Raw genomic sequence first — 20,569 nt, forward strand, 5'->3', positions numbered from 1 at the left:
CTACTGCCATCTAGTGCTTCTGCTTCTAATTCATTAGAGGACAAACAAAGATCAAGATCCAAATAGATAGATAGATAGATACTTTATTAATCCCAAGGGGAAATTCACATAATCCAGCAGCAGTATACTGATACAAAGAAACAATATTAAATTAAATAATAATAAAAATGAAAAGAATTAAAATAAAATTAATGTTAGCATTTACTCCCCCGGGTGGAATTGAAGAGTCGCATAGTGTGGGGGAGGAACGATCTCCTCAGTCTGTCAGTGGAGCAGGACGGTGACAAAAGTCTGTCACTGAAGCTACTCCTCTGCCTGGAGATGACACTGTTCAGTGGATGCAGTGGATTCTTCATGATTGACAGGAGTTTGCTTAGCGCCCGTCGCTCTGCCACAGATGTTAAACTGTCCAACTTTACTCCTACAATAGAGCCTGCCTTCCTCACCAGTTTGTCCAGGCGTGAGGCGTCTTTCATCTTTATGCTGCCACCCCAGCACACCACCACGTAGAAGAGGGCACTCGCCACAACCATCTGGTAGAACATCTGCAGCATCTTACTGCAGATGTTGAAGGATGCCAACCTTCTCAGAAAGTATAGTCTGCTCTGACCTTTCTTACATAGAGCATCAGTATTGGCAGTCCAGTCCAATTTGTCATCCAGCTGCACTCCCAGGTATTTATAGGTCTGTACCCTCTGCACAGTCACCTCTGATGATCACAGGGTCCATGAGGGGCCTAGGCCTCCTAAAATCCACCACCAGCTCCTTGGTCTTGCTGGTGTTAAGGTGTAAGTGGTTTGAGTCGCACCATTTAACAAAGTCTTTGATTAGCTTCCTGTACTCCTCCTCCTGTCCACACCTGATGCAGCCCACAATAGCAGTGTCATCAGCGAACTTTTGCACGTGGCAGGACTCCGAGTCATATTGGAAGTCTGATGTATATAGATTGAACAGGACCGGAGAAAGTACAGTCCCCTGCGGCGCTCCTGTGTTGCTGACCACAATGTCAGACCTGCAGTTCCCAAGACGCACATATTGAGGTCTAATGAAATGAAGATTATATATAGAGATTACCTGTTTCCGGTGACACGACACTGCTACTCCAAAAACAGTTCTGGGTAAGGTTGGACTCCCAAATCCCTCGGCTCCCCCAGGCCTGTCCCCTGGGACTACAATACCCAACATGCCTCGTGGGCATCCATGCAGGGATCTGGGGGTATAATGCCTCATGCATGTTCTCTTCCCCAGTCCTTAATTCCAAAGGGCTTCCCAGCCGGGTATGGACACGGGCCATCCTTCACAACATCTGTCGTCAGGTCTCTCCAAAGGTGTTTGACTGGGTTCAAGTTCAGGCTCTGGTTGTGCCACTCAAAGACATTTCCAAAGGTGTCCCTAAGCCACTCGTATGCTTATGGTCACTGTCCAGCTGAAAGGTGGACACTCAAATCCAGTCTGGGAGGTCGAGAGTTCTCTGAAGAAGGTTTTCATGAATGGATATTACTCAACGTTGTTTTCTGCACTTTTCCTCCGACCATCATGCTTCACTGTTGGAATGGTATTACAAAAGGGATGATGTGGGGCCTGGCTAAGCCCATACGTGACTCTTTTCAGGTCAAACCGTTCAATTTTGGCTTCTTCAGAGAAAGGAATCTTGTTTCTCAAAGTCCTTTGGTGCCATTTTTGCACAATCCAGCAGGCTTTCATGTACCATCTGGCCACTCTGCCATAAAGCCCAGATTCGTGGAATGCTGAAGTGATGGTTTGTCTTTCTGGAAGTTTCTCCACAACTCCACCCACGTTCTCCAGAGCTCAGCTGTTTGGAATGGCATTGCGTGGGTGATGAGTAGCGCCGCCTGGTTTCCTCCAGGCATTACGCTAATCTTGGTTTCATCAGACCAGAGAATCTTGTTCCTCCTAGTCTGAGTGGGTAGCGCTGCGGCCTCGCAGTTAGGAGAGTTTGCATGTTCTCCCCATGTCTGCGTGGGTTTCCTCCCACAGTACAAAGTACCAAATTGGCACAAGTGTGTGGTTGGGATGGCGGCACGGTGGCGCATTAGGTAGCGCTGCTGGCTCACAGTTAGGAGACCTGGGTTTGCTTCTCGGGTCCTCCCTGTGTGGAGTGTGCATGTTCTCCCCGTGTCTGCGTGGGTTTCCTGTGGGTACTTCGATTGCCTCCCACAGTCCAAAGACATGCAGGTTAAGTGCTTTGGCGATCCTAAATTGTCCCTAGTGCGTGCTTGGCGTGTGTGTGCCCTGTGCTGGGCTGGGCTGGCGCCCTGCCTGGGGTTTGTTTCCTGCCTTGTGCCCTGGGATTTTCTCCGGCAGACCCTGTAGTTAGGATATAGCGGGTTGGATAATGGATGGATGGATAGATGATTTGAGATTAAGGCTGCAACGTAACCAAATATGAAAGAAGTGAAGACTTTATGAGGGTGCTGTATGCGTAAGACCTGCGTGAACAATAAATATCGAATCAGTCATTTTGTGCTTGATAGCCATTTGCAACATTAGAAATGCATCGGCTCCATTTTTAAATCATTTTAACGCAGTGTTTCCCAACCCCGGTCCTGTGACCCCCCACTGGGGCTGCAGGATTTTATGCCAACCAGCTTCTGTTTTTAATTGGACTCCTGGGCTAATTAAGTGATGTTTTATTTCCCAGTTTCTGTGTTTTGGGAACAATATAGAAATTAAGTTAAAAAAATATATATATACAGTATATTAAAATGTACCAAACAGTTATATGGGAACGATGTATTTTTTTTCTTTTTAACAATATTTTCATTCTACTTTTCCACGTGTTCTAATTGTTTAATGAATCCATTATTTACTTATTAGTAGGTATGATGCTAAAATAGTTGCAGCCTTTGATTATTCCGTGTTGTTTGCCAGCGTTTCTGCTCAGCTCATTTTTAATTGTCATTAATAAGATTCAATGAAGGGGGAAAAACTGCGCAGAGAAAGAGCAAAATAGACTGAAATTAAGAAAAGAGAGTTAAGCATTTCAATCTATAGCAAAAGCAGAAATATTTCTAAATATCTTATAAATGTAAACATCATACTGCTGTGCTGTTCTGACTGTAGAATCAAAGAAAAACAATCCCAGCTAATTAAATGAGAAGATGAGTGCTATCAGGTGTTGTCACTGATTAGGAATCTGGTTGGAAGAAAAACCTGCAGTCACAAGGGGGCCACAGGACCGAGGTTGGGAAACACTGATTCTTTTAAAAAAAAAAAAAAAAAAAGGAATCAATTTCTATCAGATCATGGAGAGAAAAGCCAAGCAAAATGACACCTTTTATTGGCTAACTAAAAGATTACAATATGCATATTGTAATCTTTTTAGTTAGCCAATAAAAGGTGTCATTTTGCTTGGCTTTTCTCTACATTCATAATGGCTAACACGGTACAACAACCTAGTACTATCAGATCATGGGAATTTTGTAGGGCTTCCAAACTGTTGAACTCCTCCAGCGTCTTCACGCGGTGCAATTTCATGTTAACAGGATTAAGAGACAGCTGGGGCTCCAGCAAGCATCGCTGCCACCTTGTGGCCCTTTGTAGAACTACAGGCTACTGCTGAAATAGAACACGAAAAACCGGGAGTGCTCTCCTCTCGACTTTCTCAGATACTCAAATATGGGGATGGATATTTGAGGAGTAAACCGCAACACAATGATTACATTTTTATATTATGTACATTAAAGAACCATCAGCTCTTGTTCAGAGAGCGGATGCCACTTGGTTGTTTCACAATAATTTAGATTAGGTATATAAATAGGTTTCACGTTTCATTTTAGCCCTAAAATAGTCACTTAACATCAGGGACTTATTTTATTGACCTTAAGGTTAGTGTTTGGGCGAGGGGAAGGCCGTCTCAAGTGGCATCCGCTTTCTGAACAAGACCTGAATCATCAACATCAAATCAAATCAAATTAATAATATATTGAACAATTATTATAAAAGTAAAGTTGAATAAATAGGACTCTGCCGCTGCATGAATAAAAGGTAAAGCACTGCTTCTGGTTAACGGAAATAGCCTAAAAGTTGATAGAAATCTACGTTTTGTACCGAATACTTGTATACAAAATTTGTTTGACCAAAGGGAAAGCGAACTCAAGTTATGGTGTTTATACACACAGACACACAGACACACACAGACACACAGACACAGACACACACACACACACAGACACACACACACACACACACACACACACACACACACACACACACACACACACACACACACACACACACACACACACACACACACACACACACACACACACACACACACACACACAACACACACACACACACACACACACACACACACACACACACACACACACACACACACACACACATACTTGTAAAGTCTACATAATGAGGACACATGACTGGATCATGATTTGTGGGGACAGCACATTCTGAAGACTGCTAGGTCTAGCCTGTTAAATTACATATATTAAAGCTTTATTCTAGGTATGCTGAGCATTTTAAATTCCCTAAATAAAATTCATGGACAAATTGACTTTTTACCGACTTATGAGGACATGTTCAGGTATTTATGTAAAGCTAGGACAATGGAATACACGCACAATCACTCAGAATCGACCACTGTATGGGGACAACTTGCATATTGGGGACACTGATTTACATATGCATTTTGTCAGATATAAACACACTATAGTAAATAATTGTTCCTTTACAGATATGTGAGCATGCTTTTGATTTCTTAGAAATGTATATTAAACATGCAGTTTAAAATTATCCTTTAAATTATAGGTAAAAATTTGTTCCAAATATCTGAAACCATTTCCCATAATTATTTTATTTTTCCTTTTGAATCTGTGCAAGATTATAGTTCAATTTACTTCTGACATTTTCATACAGTATGTATTTGTTATCTTATATTTTCTCAAACTTATGGCCTGGTTAATTTTATATAATTATATGGCTATTTAAGTACTGCCCACCACTCATGCCAGTGAAGTTGAAATAAAACAAAAAAAATTCCTTTGTCTCAACAGTTCTGTGATTATGCACACATCCAATGTGTTTGTTTGTACTTACTGCAAATTCAAATTATTGAACATTTATTCCATAGTAACATTTTTAATTCCTAATTCAGTTTATTTTTGCTGCCTTTCCTAACTTTATCAACTCTGAATAAACAAGGTACAAAATAGGCTTAAAAGTTTTCTTTCACTTTTACCACATGTATAATATCGTAATGACCAAACAGCCAAGTGTTCAGTAGCTCTAATAGAAAATGAAACTGCAGTCATCATTTTAAACCATAACAAAGTTATTGAAAAACCAATCGAAACTGTGAATCTAGAGAATACTACAAAAACACACTGTAATTAACTATGGAAAGGTGGCTCTGTTTTTAATTTCAATATCACATTTAATACGATTTCAGCACTATAGCCTCCATACCAATTCTAGATGTCAATTTTAATCCCATATTCTGTTCTTTTATTTTTTGCTTCACTAACATAAAATGATACACCTTCAGCCCATCCCACCAGGGTGAATTTCACAATTGTTTAAATTTCAAGGTCAAGGTAAATAGAAGAAAAGAATAAAGGATAGCTGTCCATAATATAAAGCTCACGTAAGATAACAAAATGAAATTTGTGAAAAACCATCTTTTACACCAATCAGTTACAACATTCATTAATTAAACCCTTCTTATTTGCAATGGTGATGGACAGGTTGACAGACGAGATTAGACAGGAGTCCTCATGGACTATGATGTTTGCTGATGACATTGCGGTCTGTAGTGATAGTAGGGAGCAGGATGAGGAGAGGACCTGGAGAGGTGGAGATATGAGAGGAGAGGAATGAAGGTCAGCAGGACCACCAAGACAGAATACATGTGTGTGAATGAGAGGGAGGTCAGTGGAATGGTGAGGATGACGGAGTAGAGTTGGTGAAGGTGGATGAGTTTAAATACTTGGGATCAACAGTACAGAGTAATGGGGAGTGTGGAAGAGAGGTTAAGAAGAGAGTGAAGGCAGATTCTCTGTCCCAGTCATCTATCCATCCCAACGTAGCCCTTGTCAGAGTTTCTCAGATCCTTACGCTTGCCCTCTTTTGCTGTTTCTACCACATCACCTTCAAGAACTGACTGTTCATTTGCTGCCTAGTGTATCACATCCCTTGATAATTTCTCCCATCCCTTCACCTCTCAGTAGCTTTAATAGCTTTTGATTGGTGTATTTGTTGAACAAGCACGTGCTATTAAATGAAGATTAAAAATCAAGTCAGTACTGTAAACAACCACCACTTTCAATTCAGTCATAATATTCAGACAATTAATTTGAAACTAAAAATAATATAATGCACTTTTTTTTTTTACTGTTTTCAAAAAGATGATCACTCTCATTAATCTCATTGATTAAGCCACAAATTTGCACAAATAAATAAACCATGGCTCTGTCTGAAAAATCTCCCTATTTGAGAGATGTTTACTGAGGCCAAAAGAAACATTAGCACGATCATGTTATACTTGTGAAGCACTTCAATAGTGTGCGAATAAGAAATTAACTTAATTGTAGATTGCCAGATATTATTCAGTTCAACACCTGTTAGGTCTTTAGCAATTTTAAATGAAAATTTGAATACAATACTTGTTCTGAATGTAACATCTCCAATTCATTGACTATCATTAATCAACAAACAAACAAGCACAGCACAAGAGACACAAACCTGTCCATATTATTAATGTTTACACCTAGAATTTCTACTATGAATCAGCATTGAATTCTTTAAGAAATATTGCCCTCAGTGACGTCTGTTTTATGAATCTTAAACTCAAGTCCTCATCAAGAAGTTAATATAAAAGAAGCTTGAAGCTAACAAAACACAAAAAATGCAGATGGCATTGTTGATCTTCTGGCATATAAAGGACCATTTTAAGCGTGGTCCATCAGGCCACATTGACACTTTGTGCAAATGTACAGCTATCTACTAAAACTTTTGACAGTTGATTTTCACAAAGCTCTGAAACAGGACATGGGAGAATATAAAACAAAAGATGCATCTTATTGCATTCACAACCCCCCACAAGTTGAGTTCAACTGAAATAAAGATTCATTCAACAGATAAACTGTAGTTAAATATAAACTGTGAATTTTATGCCACACAGAATTCTCTAGTTTTACACACAAAAGCTAAATCTACCTTATAAACTCTCTTGCCCTTGCCAACAACTGGACACCAGCACTGAACAGTTCTGTCCAAGACATTATTGACATTAGCAGTGGAATGTGTATGTTAAACAAAATAAAAGTCTTGGAGAACGTTTTAAATTTTATTTTATTAAATAAATCAGTCTCACAAAAAACACTACATAAACATCTTAACATATAAACTGAGGAAGCATGTTGTAAAACATTGAGTAAATTTAATTTACATTATTTACATTATTTGAGAGTTAGAAGAAATGATACCACTGTAATAAGACTGGTACATCAGATCAGAGGCTTGTACTGTATGCGAGTCTAACCAACATGTTCACAGTGATTTTCTTTACAAATGACAGGTAATCTGTTCAATGAATAAAATGAAAATGTCATACTAATTTATTTATATCTATATTAATATATTAGCTTTATATTTTAACATATGAGACAGATGAACCAGCCAGGAGGCCTGTATGGATAAGTAGCCTGGAGCGACTGGAATCCCTGCTGGGATAGATTGTATTCCCTTTACTAACTGGAAAGCCTTCATGGCTGAATGGTGCGGCACATTCCGCCCAGGATGGTTGCTGCTTCACTTTCCGGTCAGGAGGACTTAAGGGAAGGATACAGGAGACTACCTCTCTGGGCTGTGTGCCCCTAGCACCAGGTGGTGACATCCATCTGTAGGGACTCCCACGTGTGCACTTGTAGGGCTGCCCAAGAATCGTAGTCCCGATTGGCAGCCCTGCTATGATTTTGGCAGCCGCCATGGAGAGCTACTCAGGAAGGACATACCTATTCTACAGACGGAACATCCTTACAGCAGTCAATATTATAGCAGAGATGCCCATCAGGTACTACAACTCCCAAGCAGTCCCATAGATGCACACATGGGATGGCCCTAAAGAGGGATGTATCCACTTGGGACTTGGGTAGCACACTGCATTGAGAGACAGACTCCTCCACCCTTCCACTAAGTCCTACTGACCTGGAATGGAAGCAGAAACTACCCTGGCCAGGGTGTGCCTCCATCCACACCATCCATCCATGAAGGCCTCCTGCCCAGATAATGGAACATCATCTATCCCAGTAAAGATTCAAATTACTCCAGGCTGCTCAAACATACAAGCCTCACCAATCAGGTAGGAGACCCACACCCATCCTGGCTGGGATGCTAGCCCATCTGCAGCATCTGTTACTTTTTGTGTATATATATATATATATATATATATATATATATATATATATATATATATATATATATATATATATATATATATATATATATATATATATATATATATACATATATATATATATATATATATATATATATATATATATATATACATATATATATATATATATATATATATATATATATATATATATATATACATATATATATATATATATATATATATATATATATATACATATATATATATATATATATATAAATAAAATAAAACTTTTATAAATTAACCTTTTTAATGAGAAAAATAAAAATGCACCTTCATCCTGGCTAAGGTTCACTGTTACTACTTGGCTTTGAAGAATAGCCTTCCATGCATACAGTATTCCATTGTGAAACATCTCTACATTGACAACTCCAGTGTACTAATTATGAAAAAGTAATTAAAACATTAATCCAAAGCATCTAATTAAACGTTCATTTATCAATGTAAGCAAAAAAGCAACTGATGAATATTAAAAATTACAATATTTACTGGCTTCTGTACACATTATATTTGAGTTACATCACCTCTTAGTAACAAATATTAAAACTGAGCACCCAGACTCAAGTTCACAATATTCTTTCAGCCAGAACATTGCTCACATTATACTAAATATGCAATAAACATACATAACTGAACCTAAAACAATGTCATCATAACAAAGCCAAATCTAAGTGTAAAACAGCACGATGACCTTGAAGCTAATTTGTTTTGGAATTACCTCCCATTTCAGATATTTGACACTTGCTTGATCCAGAAATATTTAGATTTCACTATTTCAAGACATCTTAGCTTCAGCTGTAATTGCTCAAATATATTTGTAATTGATCTGAATTAATGAGTACTGCAATATTTGTAAACGTGTGATCAAATTGTATGTTATGAAGAAGCAATTTAATTTAAAATTAATGTGTACGGAATCAGTAAATATTGCAGGTTTTCTGTATTATAAGTTTGCAGTATGAAATAATTACTCTGATTCACTACTGGTAATTCTTTTAAATCAGTAACCCAACACCAGTGCTTTCTACCCTGAGTAAAGCTACCAAGGCCCAAGTCTCCTGGTGGCACCACACAAGTTAGAGTCACTGTCCTTGATTGAAATAGCCTGTAAATAACCGTGTGTATATCTTTATGTAAGTGCATATAAACGTATGAAATACAAATTATTAAAGAGCAAACAAGTAACTGGCTTTGTGGAACTGTTGCTTTCAAATACCATGAAAAGACCTAATGTAAACTGATTAAATTATTTCCCATAACTAAACTTTAAATGAACAGCATTGATAATGGAAACACTTGTTTTAAACCTTTCTCTTCAGTGAGGTAATTCGGTTTTTTATATAGAATTTCACACCCAGCCAATCTCTATTTTTGAGAGCTTGTGGTTCATTTTGGATGCAGGCCTCACACTCTCTCTTTCCTGGCACTTTACATATATTTATAAATTTGGCCAAATGTTTTTCCACTGCTCTTCTTTCTTCTTCTTTCCACATTGTCCTCTTCACTCGTTTACGACCTAAAAATTGCACCACAAAATTCCAATTAGCAGAACATAAACTTCTGTATAGCTTAGTTAAAAAAATAATCTTTATTGTAGCACTGATGTGTACTCACCTTGGCAAACACTGTTAACTTTTGTTTCCTGAACTTCGCCATGTGCTCGTTTCATCTGCTTTACTTGCATTTCTAAACACAACATAACCAATTATGTTACAAAATTTCAAGAATTATTTAACCTAATCAATTAAACAAAATTTTGTCAAATTATTTTAGAAATAGTTAGAAAGCCATAAACTTTAACACCAATGGATTTACAAAGTAAGGTAAAATGTACAATAGCTTACCTGCATCACCTTCATGATCACTCAATTCTTCCTCACTTTCTGATGTTTCATTTTCAATCACTACTTTTTCTACAGTAAAAAAAGATCTTTTAATAAAAGTCAAAGAAAAAAATAGGAGCTACTTTTAAATACATCACTATACACGATAGTCAAATACAAAACTGAACTTTGAATACTAAGAAGGAAAGTAAATGCTTACAAAAATAAAACTGGCTCAGGAATTCTGGTAGAGATGTCTACTAGTTAGGAATGTAATTATGAACATATTCATGTTTGAATAGTTTGGTATTTCTATCTATCTATCTAAATATTGTTCACTTCAAGTGGACCAGGGCCATTAGATTAGGTTAATTTCAGAGTATGTCTGTCTTTATTGAAAAAGTGGGTTTCTACAGTACACTAAATTATCAGCATGTGAGGCATACTTCAAAATCATACATTTTGGAACATTTTTGTATACCCAAAGTGGAGGTGGAAAGGAGGAGGTGCCCTTGTCATGTCAAACATGACACATCTGCCAAAATTCATAACTATTTTTACATTTACAGCTGTTGTCTTTGCTATGCAGTATGCCAAGTTTGGCTATGCATATGTATACACTAAGGCAGATAGAGAGAAAGAAAATGGTCATTACCAGTTGGATCAATGGTGATATCCTCCAGATTTTTCCTTTAAACTCTCCAAGGCGCCCAGTTTCAAGAGCTAAGAGAATTTTGCTGATCTTAGCCAACTGCAAAGTGCCTTCTGGGAGACGATAGTATTGCCTGTGTACTCTAATGTCATGCCCAAGGAAATCAGCCAGTTGATCCAATTCTGTATCGTTCAAGTTAAGAACTTTTGACAGAGTTGCCACGTGTTTTCGGAGTTTGGTTGATGAAAGTGTTTTAGGACTTTTTGCTCCACATTCTTTGGCAAAAAGTCGAATACAATCAGATCCACGAAAATGAGATAGAGCCGAAGGTCTTGCAAACATATAGTTGTTGTCACATGGCACACCACATACTTCTCTTTTTTCTGCAAGCAACTTCATTGCTCTGTGCATTGCTGGGGACAGCAGTATAGGAACCTTCCTTCCACGCTTGCCTTTAATTTCAATTCTGATAAAGTGATGGCAAAGCTTTTGCTCTAGTTCTGAAAGAGCAAGAGCAACATCTCCATGCAAATCTGATACATCTCTTAACAAAAAGGTATTTAGAAGCATTCTGGAAACTTCTCCTTCTCTTCTGCGATTAAACAAAATAATTTGTGTTAAAGTGACTTTTGCAAGGTTTGCCCAGTTTCTTGCAGAGGCCTCAGCTAGAAGATTTTTGTAATTTTCTTCTTGTTTGTCATCAAGATACAAATGCATTTTTTTCACATCTTCGGTAAAAGGCAAAAGCTGAGGTGCATTCCACTTTGACTCTCTCAAACATCTTAGGGCTACAGATGAAATTAGCTCATTCCACTGGGTTTCATAAATTTTTGGAAGCTTTGAGCATTTTTTTCCATCATTTCATTTCCTTCTACCATTGCCTGGGCTTCCACTATATTGGCTATTTTCTGAAGGCTGTGGCCAAGCTTCAGTGCTAATGAAGGAGTTTTCATTGTGCCACTCTCCTGGTTGTACCCAGCAACACATTTCACTGCTGTTACTACATGTGGAAAGTTACATGGAATTATGAAGTCTCTCATATTTTGCAATGGTGTTATTTGTCTTGCACATAACAACAAACGACCAAGCTCTCTAAGCTTCTGACGAATGTATTCATTTTTAGATATGTCTGAACCGAGCCTGTTAAAGAGATGTCGTGCTATTTGTAAAATGCAGGGATCCTTCTTGACTACAAGTGAAATGTTGTCTTGTATCATTTCACTCATTAGCTTCCAAAGGCCACTGTCAACACCAGGAGGCACAGGTTCAGCAAATGCACACAAAGACTGGACCCTATTTTTTCCAGGTTTTGGTTGGTCATGTTTTCTAAGCTTGCAATGTTTCATGTGTCGCCAAAGATTGTTTCTTAAATAAAAACCCTGACAATTTAAACAATGCATAAAATCGTTAGATGGCAAACAATTTCTAGGTTGTCTTCGAGGTACGAGCATTCCTTTCCCCATTTTAAAACTTCCACATTGTGAGCAAAATTGCCTCTGTTTGAAGAAGATCTATTTGAAGTCTTCTTTCTTTTGATTTTCTTGGAAACTGGAGAGCTTTAGCAACTTCAGTCTCATTGCGATGAATTTGTTCAATATGCCTGGCAATTTTTGCATAGGACTTACCACAGAAAAGGCAAAAATGTTTTTTGTCATATACTCTTCTTCCACCGGTTTTTACAGAAACTGCCTTTACAGATACTGGATCATATTCTTTAATTTCAGAGTCTGAAACACTGGAATCAGGTACAGTTCTATCACACGTGGAACATGACGCAGAGGATTTCTCATCTTTATCTATTTTGTCATTCATGTGTGCTGATAAGCAGTCACTACTGCAGTCTGGACTACTCTCTTCTGATGACTTAGGAATGTAGTCATCATCGCTGTGGTTCATACTGGAATCTGATGACTCAGAACAGTTTTGAAGCATCTCCTCGCTCACCTATTAAAAACATAAGAAAGCCATCTAGAAACAAATCCCTATACTGCATACTGATTAACAGGTGTTGAAAACTACATTATTTGATTAATGATTGCTTTGTTTTATATTTATTATTAATAATGTATATACATGAGCAATTGCTTAATATTTCAAAACCCACTATCAAATACTCACTGTTATTTTTATAGTGAAAATATTGAATTATAAAGTTTATGCCATTGAGGTATAACTTACAATAACACTGTCAGAGCGCTTAAGTTTTGGCACAGTACAGTCAAGCTCTCTCTTTTCTAAAGAAACTGGTTCAGTGTCAGATCCACTGTTGTCTTCAGTCTGTAAAAATATAATTGGGTGTCATATTCGTTTGACACACATTACGATGTGTTAGTATTATTACTGTTGTTATTAGCAATAGTAGCAATATTCCTACTATTGCTATCATTGTTGCTTTTTACTTTTACACTTTGCAAAGGCCAGTTACAATCAAATACTTTCTGCTCAAATAAGTGTTAAGTGTCGTTATAGGCAATTACAGGGATAACAGAATACCAGATTTTACATTATGCTGTACATAATGTAAATTAAATGAGATTATGCTTAATACATTTTTCAGGCCAAATCTTGAATATTGAATATGGAGACAAGACAACAGTTCATTAGGTCTTAAGAATAAGTGCAACACATACAGGAGAGTCAACTTTTCTTCATTAACTATAATTATTAGAACTAGCATTTATAGCAGTTGATTTTTATTATGGCGACCTAAATGAATTTGAGTGAGGTAGAAGTACTGAAGCACCACCAACAATCCTAGTGAGAACTTGCATATACTTCAGTTCACATTCACTGTGGGGACATAGAGTAAGGGGTGAGCAGGAGTTAATCTATCTTTTATGTAGCTATACTTGTGGGGTCTGACACATATTTCAGGTCACAAACACTGTGTGGACCTAAACTAAGTGGGTGGACAGTGGCACAAGAAACCCCATCATCACTAACTAACCTAGTGGGGACTCACACACATTTCAAGTCACAACCATTGTGTGGACCTAAAGCAAGTGGGGGATGGTAGCACAAGTAACCCCATCTTCAATAACTGCCCTTATGGGGACTTTCACACATTCCAGGTCATTTTCATTAAGGGGACCTCAGTGAAGTAAAAAGATATTTTAGGATTTAAAACACAAGACGCTGTCCTTGTGGGAACTCACACACATTCCATGTCACAAACACTGTGTGGACCTAAACTAAGTGGGTAGACAGTGGCACAAGAAACCCCATCATCACTAAGTAACCTAGTGGGGACTCACACACATTTCAAATCACGACCATTGTGTGGACCTAAAGCAAGTGGGGGATGGTAGAACAAGTAACCCCATCTTCAATAACTGCCCTTATGGGGACTCTCACACATTCCAGGTCATTTTCATTAAGGGGACCTCAGTGAAGTAAAAAGATATTTTAGGATTTAAAACACAAGACGCTGTCCTTGTGGGAACTCACACACATTTCATGTCACAAACACTGTGTGGACCTAAACTAAGTGGGTAGACAGTGGCACAAGAAACCCCATCATCACTAAGTAACCTAGTGGGGACTCACACACATTTCAAATCACGACCATTGTGTGGACCTAAAGCAAGTGGGGGATGGTAGCACAAGTAACCCCATCTTCAATAACTGCCCTTATGGGGACTCTCACACATTCCAGGTCATTTTCATTAAGGGGACCTCAGTGAAGTAAAAAGATATTTTAGGATTTAAAACACAAGACGCTGTCCTTGTGGGAACTCACACACATTTCATGTCACAAACACTGTGTGGACCTAAACTAAGTGGGTAGACAGTGGCACAAGAAACCCCATCATCACTAAGTAACCTAGTGGGGACTCACACACATTTCAAGTCACAACCATTGTGTGGACCTAAAGCAAGCGGGGATGGTAGCACAAGTAACCCCATCTTCAATAACTGCCCTTATGGGGACTCTAATACATTCCAGGTCATTTTCATTAAGGGGACCTCAGTGAAGTAAAAAGATATTTTAGGATTTAAAACACAAGACGCTGTCCTTGTGGGAACTCACACACATTCCATGTCACAAACACTGTGTGGACCTAAACTAAGTGGGTAGACAGTGGCACAAGAAACCCCATCATCACTAAGTAACCTAGTGGGGACTCACACACATTTCAAGTCACAACAATTGTGTAGACCTAAAGCAAGTGGGGGATGGTAGCACAAGTAACCCCATCTTCACTAACTGCCCTTATGGGGACTCTCACACATACTTCAGGTCATTTTCATTAGGGGGACCTCAGTGAAGTAGGGTGGGCAGTAAGAAATGCATAACAATGACACAGTTCCTGTGAGGATTCAGATATATTTCAGATCACTCTCATCATGTGAACATAAAGCAAGTGAGGAATGTAGTTAACTGATCTTATGTGTAATGACTATATAATTTTTAAACAAAACAGCTTTGTGAAATAAACTGTAGCAGATTAAAATTTAAAAGCAAAATAAGACATCTTGCCATTAAAAGATATATACTGTGTATTTCTAGTTATATTTGCAAATTAAGTAAAAAAACTGTACCTGCTCATTAGTAATAACTGCTTCTTTCTCTTGAGGTTCAGAAGTCTTTTCAGCTAAGCTATGACTGAGGGTCTTCTCTCTTCCATCAGGGTTCTGAGAAGGCAAAAATAATTAAATGATTAGTGAAAAAAATGGATAATATATAACATTTTACCATTAAGTGATGTAAAGTATTTGTCTAATAATAAACGTTTAAGGCTATAAAGAATTGTACCTGTTCATCAATAGCAAGAGTGCCTTTTACTTGTGCCAGTGTAGGCTGTTGAGCCAAGATCTGGCTTTGGGCAACATCCCTTTCCCCAGTGCCCTAAAAACAGAATATTGATCAAATGCATAATAAAGGCAGGTATGCTGTTATCACTTTCCAGTCTTACATGCAATAATAATACTTCTAATACTAAAATGAACTTACTGGTTTCCCACTTGATGAAAGATGTTAAAACCTTTGTTGGATTTTTAAAATATATTTTGTCATAAATACTGTATGAATGCCCAAAGTAAACCTTTGATAGGACTTGACCGTTCCTTATAATACCTAATTCTCATTCAAAGATACTGTGATTCAAAAATTGCACTCTGAATCAGCAGTAGTCACATTTCTATATGCACTATATGGTATGTACATGAAATGTTATTTCATATGGGTTAATTTATATTTTACATAATCCAAAAAGTAGCCTATTACAATGAATATGTTTAACTTCAAAAAAGCCTAAATTGTTCATATAAAAAATTAAGTAACTTTTCAGTTACTTGAATAGTTTCTGGGTTTCTAGGTCTTGTAGATGGTTGTACATTTTGCATGATTTACATGATATCACAAAACGATAGCCATACTTTTTCTTCCTCTTTAAACAACATTTATTCTTTTGGTGTGTGCACTTAATTTTTCTCTCTGTCACATGTTTCATTCAGAATTGTTTATGTGCTACAAAAGTTGGAAACAAGTTTCACTAAGTCATACACTGTGTATGTTTTCTGAAAATTTATAGTGCAAATATCAAAATTATGCTAATGAATACTAATATGTTCTTGTTTAGGAAAATCTTTACAATGAGTCTGCAATTAACGATTTTACCATATATTTATTCTTTCCTCTCTTAGTTTCCTATAATTAAGTGTACACCATCCATTTTCATACCTTTAATTGAAATTGTGGCACTATATTTGTGTTTCTTAAATTTATTATCATATAAAAATATATTTCCACTTCCAATCACACAGCTTTATTATCTAAAAATAGTGCAATAAAGTATATAGACTCAGGCAATGTAACAAATTGCAATGCATGTATACTGTGTACTATTGGTACTTCTTTAATAATATCTTAATTCAGTTTTTCCCAAACTCGGCCCTGGGGACCCCCTGTGACTGCAGGTTTTGTTCCAACCACACTCCTAATAAGTGATAACACTGAGCTCATTTAATTAGCTGGTATTTTTTTTTTATTCGACATTTGAAAAGCAAAGCAGCATGATTTTTACATTTAAAAATATTTCTGCTTTTATGATATATTTAAATGCTTAACTCTCTTTTGTTGATTTCATTATACTTTGCCCTTTATCTGTGCAGTTTTTCCTCCTTCGTTGTATCTTAATAATGACAATTTAAAATGAGCAGAGCAGACACCCAGGCAAACAACACGGAATAATCAAAGGCTGCAACTACTTTAAAGTCAGACCTACTAATTAGTATAATTATTAAATAGTGGATAAATAAAACAATTAGAACACCTGGAAAAGTAGAATGAAAATCACGATGAAAACACTGTTAAAAAGAAAAAATACATTATTCCTATATAACTGCTTGGTACATTTTAATATTTTTTTTTAGCAAACTTATTTTTCTAATTTCTGTATTGTTCCCTAAACACAGAACTTGGGAAATATCAGTTCACTTAATTAGTCCAGGAGTTTAATTAAAACAGAAGCTGCAGCCACGGGGGTCCCCAGGACCGAGTTTGGGAAAAACTGTCTTAATTTATTAAAATAAAATGCCTGTATAGATTAATAATGTAGATTTAGTTACCTTGTCATTTGTCTGTAATGGTGATGACACAATAGTGGCTTTTTCTTTTCCCTGCATACAAACACAAAAATAATTACTTCACAGGTGACAACAACCTAAACTAATCCTAAATACATAAATAAAGACTACAGTTCTTACCTGTTTTCTCCAAGGCCATGGTCCATCTCCATAGCTGTATGTGATTTCTTCACCAGGAAGAATATCTCTTAAAGCAAACAGGCAGAGGTGTGGCATTCCATCTACTGCCAGTTTCTTGATTTTGCAGTTTGGACTTTTGTGGTTGTCATTTATCATTCTTCCAACAGAGCCATCATCTTTGGCTCCATCAATGCTGTAACAGCAGTGCAGTTTAAATACATACATAAAGATTACACACAGCCAATTTGCCTCATGTATTAGAATGAGTAGTGTTCCGTGGAAATAATCGTGTAGCACATCTGGGTCTGAGCCTGAGAGGGCAAGCTCCTCACTTACGTGGAAAGGACTACCTTGAGAAACTGACATAAAAGCAGCTCCGCGATCGCTATGTTGCAGACAGAGCACTTGAAGCACTTCAGACACGTTTCCAGGCTGCTACAGTCCATCTGCCCGAGTGTGCGGCCGCTACCGTGTCTCACAGGGCAGGTGGACAGTGGGCATATGAACTGCCTCTAAGGCAGAGAAGGGCGGACAGAGAGTCGAAGCAGGTGGCTGATTCCATTAAATAAAGTGCTTACTAACTGCGGTGTCTGAGAACGCGGATCTCGGAGCTGCTTCTCCAGGAGTCCCGCCACTTCAGACAGCATATCTGCATTACACGTACGCGATCAGGTCATTATTATACCGGTTTTTTTATGTTAAAGCAAATTTGTTGTATATATCATAAAGTATTTTATTAAGCATTTATTTTTTATTCGGAGACAGGGAAACCTGATTATACTGTCTGGTAGTATTACTTTTTTCTGCCGTTTACTTTCATTCTGACGTTTTGTTAACTATTGCAATATTAACTTCGAACAGACCGTAGTACACTTTCACCATAAATTTGAAAAATAAATACAGCTCACCACCAGCTTTTCCTATTCCATTTAAAGTCGAAAAGAAAGACAGCAGCGGCAGGATGGTACACTCGCCTCCTCCTCTCGCTTTCAGCTCCGTTTATTAGTTGACCGCGGTACTCGGCCACAAAGTCACCCTTTTCCAATGCATCCACCGCAAAAACTCCACGTCCTGCGAACGACCGAGTATGTGAAACGTACTTCGCTAATATAAATGCGATGTTAATAATTTAAGAAAATAAATTGGTTATAAACAACTTACCTTTCTCTGAACTGATACATTTAATTTCCAAACCGCATTTGTCCGAAGATGACCTCACATACCGAATAGCCTCGCTTTCCGGATTTATTCGTTGTCTTCTCATTTTCAACATATGTCTCTCTCTCTCTTTCTCTATGTATATATACACATATATGTACACATATACATGTAAACTCCCGAATATAAACACGCATAATTTGTGTTTTAAAATTAAATGCATAATAAAGCTGGCATATAAAAATAGTCAAGCAGGGTCTTCTTAAAAACCAACAAACACAACATACCCTGACAAACTTTTATTCAAACAAAGCTTTAAATAGATAAAACGTCATCTTCATTGGCTAATAATAATAATAACAACGATTAACTACTTACTCTAGCATAACATTTATTAAAACACTGTTTACCTTTTTTAACAGTTTGTGATTTATCCTTTCGGGCTTTCAATCTTTCCTCCATATGCACGCACCTAATGGGAACATCCGGTGTTGCTGCCATGTGACCAAAAGTGTGCTTAACCCTGCAGTACTGCAAAGTGTCTGTAGGGGGTTTTAAAAACTGTGAGCATCCAGCCCCAAAACACACTGCAGTACCGCAAAGTGTCTGTAGGGGGTTTTACACACTGTGAGCATCCAGCGGCAAAACACACACACAAATTTTACTCATTGAAATATGAATTTTGGGGTCATGGTAGATTTTGATGGTACACACCTTAGGAAGCAATTTTGCATTAATTATAATGGGCAGAATTATGGGGACCTCATTTTTGGTCCCCACTTGGTCAGAGGTCCTCACTGTGTTGGTGTGCAGTCAGGCGTATGTCCCCATTCAGATAGCAATGCACACACACACACACACACACACACACACACACACACACACACACACACACACACACACACACACACACACACACACACACACACACACACACACACACACACACACACACACACACACACACACACACACACACACACACACACACACAGACACACACACACACACACACACACACACACACAAACAGACACACACACACACACACACACACACACACACACACACACACACACACATACTTGTAAAGTCTACATAATGAGGACACATGACTGGATCATGATTTGTGGGGACAGCACATTCTGAAGACTGCTAGGTCTAGCCTGTTAAATTACATATATTAAAGCTTTATTCTAGGTATGCTGAGCATTTTAAATTCCCTAAATAAAATTCATGGACAAATTGACTTTTACCGACTTATGAGGACATGTTCAGGTATTTATGTAAAGCTAGGACAATGGAATACACGCACAATCACTCAGAATCGACCACTGTATGGGGACAACTTGCATATTGGGGACACTGATTTACATATGCATTTTGTCAGATATAAACACACTATAGTAAATAATTGTTCCTTTACAGATATGTGAGCATGCTTTTGATTTCTTAGAAATGTATATTAAACATGCAGTTTAAAATTATCCTTTAAATTATAGGTAAAAATTTGTTCCAAATATCTGAAACCATTTCCCATAATTATTTTATTTTTCCTTTTGAATCTGTGCAAGATTATAGTTCAATTTACTTCTGACATTTTCATACAGTATGTATTTGTTATCTTATATTTTCTCAAACTTATGGCCTGGTTAATTTTATATAATTATATGGCTATTTAAGTACTGCCCACCACTCATGCCAGTGTAGTTGAAATAAAACAAAAAAAATTCCTTTGTCTCAACAGTTCTGTGATTATGCACACATCCAATGTGTTTGTTTGTACTT

The 20,569-nt window shown here is 37.5% G+C and overlaps 1 protein-coding gene across 1 annotated transcript; it reads right to left on the reverse strand.

The window, feature by feature from the left end:
* Positions 1-8,693: 8,693 nt before the first annotated feature.
* LOC120518877 lies at positions 8,694-18,743 on the reverse strand. Its single transcript, XM_039741882.1, has 10 exons — positions 18,532-18,743; positions 17,624-17,816; positions 17,486-17,536; positions 15,672-15,764; positions 15,458-15,550; positions 13,094-13,192; positions 12,541-12,859; positions 10,285-10,353; positions 10,055-10,126; positions 8,694-9,956 (listed from the first exon to the last, which is right to left on the reverse strand). Exons 2-10 carry the CDS (start codon positions 17,777-17,779, stop codon positions 9,742-9,744), a joined length of 1,167 nt encoding a protein of 388 aa, XP_039597816.1. The 5' UTR covers positions 17,780-17,816; positions 18,532-18,743; the 3' UTR covers positions 8,694-9,741.
* Positions 18,744-20,569: the final 1,826 nt, after the last annotated feature.

The sequence above is a fragment of the Polypterus senegalus genome, chromosome 18 (assembly GCF_016835505.1).
Source record: "Polypterus senegalus isolate Bchr_013 chromosome 18, ASM1683550v1, whole genome shotgun sequence".
Taxonomy (NCBI): Eukaryota; Metazoa; Chordata; class Cladistia; order Polypteriformes; family Polypteridae; genus Polypterus; species Polypterus senegalus.